The sequence below is a fragment of the Etheostoma cragini genome, chromosome 10, assembly GCF_013103735.1.
Source record: "Etheostoma cragini isolate CJK2018 chromosome 10, CSU_Ecrag_1.0, whole genome shotgun sequence".
Taxonomy (NCBI): Eukaryota; Metazoa; Chordata; class Actinopteri; order Perciformes; family Percidae; genus Etheostoma; species Etheostoma cragini.
The window spans coordinates 15,465,476-15,467,135 of record NC_048416.1 but is presented as its reverse complement, the minus strand read 5'-3'; the positions used below and the strand labels follow the sequence as shown (position 1 = coordinate 15,467,135).

Genomic DNA, 1,660 nt, shown 5'->3' with positions numbered 1-1,660 from the left:
TGTACGAATAGAGTTACTTCCAGCATCCGGATCACGAGCTGCGTGCAGATCGAATCGCGTTCCCGGAGCTGTATGTTCAAATATTTGAAATTGCTGTTCCTTTTCAGAAAACCTGGGGGAGTGATCATTTACATCCTTAATTTCTACAACTACATAGTGTATTTCTAAAGGGTTTTCAACAAGGACTTTTAGCTCCATTAGACATGCACCACTACCGTGACACAGCTCCTCTCTGTCGATTTTTTGACGGATTTGTAAGGCACCATTGTCCGGGTTTACCTCGAAAAAAGCGTCCTTGGATCCTGGCACAACACGAAATCTTCGATCAATTAAAGCGGTTTTGTCCAGACCAAGATCCTTAGCAACATTTCCGACAACGGTTCCTTCTTTCATCTCCTCTGGAATAGAGTATCTCAGTTCCGCCAGAGCCTGCTTTCCGAAAATTAGCAGGAAGGATAAATGAAAACCAAGTAAAACATTTATACTTGATCGACATCGTCTTTCGCTCCCCATCGTTATCCAACAACACACACACAAACACGCACCTGTTTCCGCAGCAAATCAAATATGTATATCAGCCCGGATAGTATTTTTTGTTTAGAAAACGCAAAACGCCGTCTCAACCAACTCGCACAGTCAAATCAGATGTACCCTCTGCTGTGTGTACCAAACAAAAGCTTTCTTATGGGAGGGATTGAGTATTTTATGTTTTTTTTATGTTACAGTGACACCAAGAGGGAAGCATATTAGACAAGTTAAAGTCCTTAAAATAACAATACCTGTATATACTTTCATCAGAAACTTCACCTTTGGATGTTTAAACAGAAGAGGCGATAAAGTAGGTTGTGAAACTACAACATAATCACAAACGGGCTATTCAATGGACTGGGCTCTATCCTTAGAGCTACATATGTTCTCTCTGCTACAAACACAAAAAGCGAACTGTATGAATTAGTGAACTGCCATGCTCAGAAAGAATACAAATGTTTATACGTGTTTTTTTGTTGTTGTTTTTTTGTTGCTTTGCTCATATTACTAATGGCAAAAAGTACAGCAAAGAAAAGCCAATGGATTATACCACAATGGAGAACTATTCCAAGCATAATTATTATTTGTGTCTATTATTATATATGATGCACAATCGTAATAAATATTGCTAAAAACAGCACTAGCATCATGTTAGGATGAGCAGAATTGTAATACAATTTTAGATGGTTGTTGGTAAATCTCTTTGCTCACATGTTTCCAAAATGAGGCAACCATTAATTAATGCATTTAGTTTGTTTATTTTCTCACTGAGAAAGAATGATAATTTTTTCAGAAACACCTCTGGTGTTCATGATCAGAGAGTTGTGCATCAGACAGTATTTTTTGCAAACAGAAGTAGAGAGCTGAGGCCAGCATTAAAATACGCATACAAACACATCTTTTCTTTTGGAACAGAAATAAGGACAATATCTGTCTTGGACATGTATGTAGGCCTAGGCATGTAAACAAGATGAATGAGACAACTAGTCCATAAAGCTCAAATAATGGGATATGCATCTGAACAAAAACAAACACAACACTTGCTAAATTAAACTCTTACCTCTCCAGATGTCCCTCTCCTGTCAGGGAGGACTAGTGTATTCGCATGGCTGCCCGGGACTATAGTAGATCC

The 1,660-nt window shown here is 38.4% G+C and overlaps 2 protein-coding genes across 2 annotated transcripts in view; both read right to left on the bottom strand.

Moving 5' to 3' along the window:
- The window catches only part of LOC117951262 (protocadherin alpha-C2-like), a 125,719-nt gene that overhangs the window by 119,648 nt on the left and 4,411 nt on the right, over nucleotides 1-1,660 (bottom strand). The gene's annotated exons all lie outside the window — the stretch shown is intronic.
- LOC117951871 (protocadherin alpha-8-like) overlaps nucleotides 1,526-1,660 on the bottom strand; it is a 1,142-nt gene continuing 1,007 nt past the window's right edge. The window contains exon 2 of the mRNA XM_034883833.1: nucleotides 1,526-1,545. Within this exon, the coding sequence (XP_034739724.1) occupies nucleotides 1,526-1,545 (20 nt within the window). The remainder of the gene's footprint in view (nucleotides 1,546-1,660) is intronic.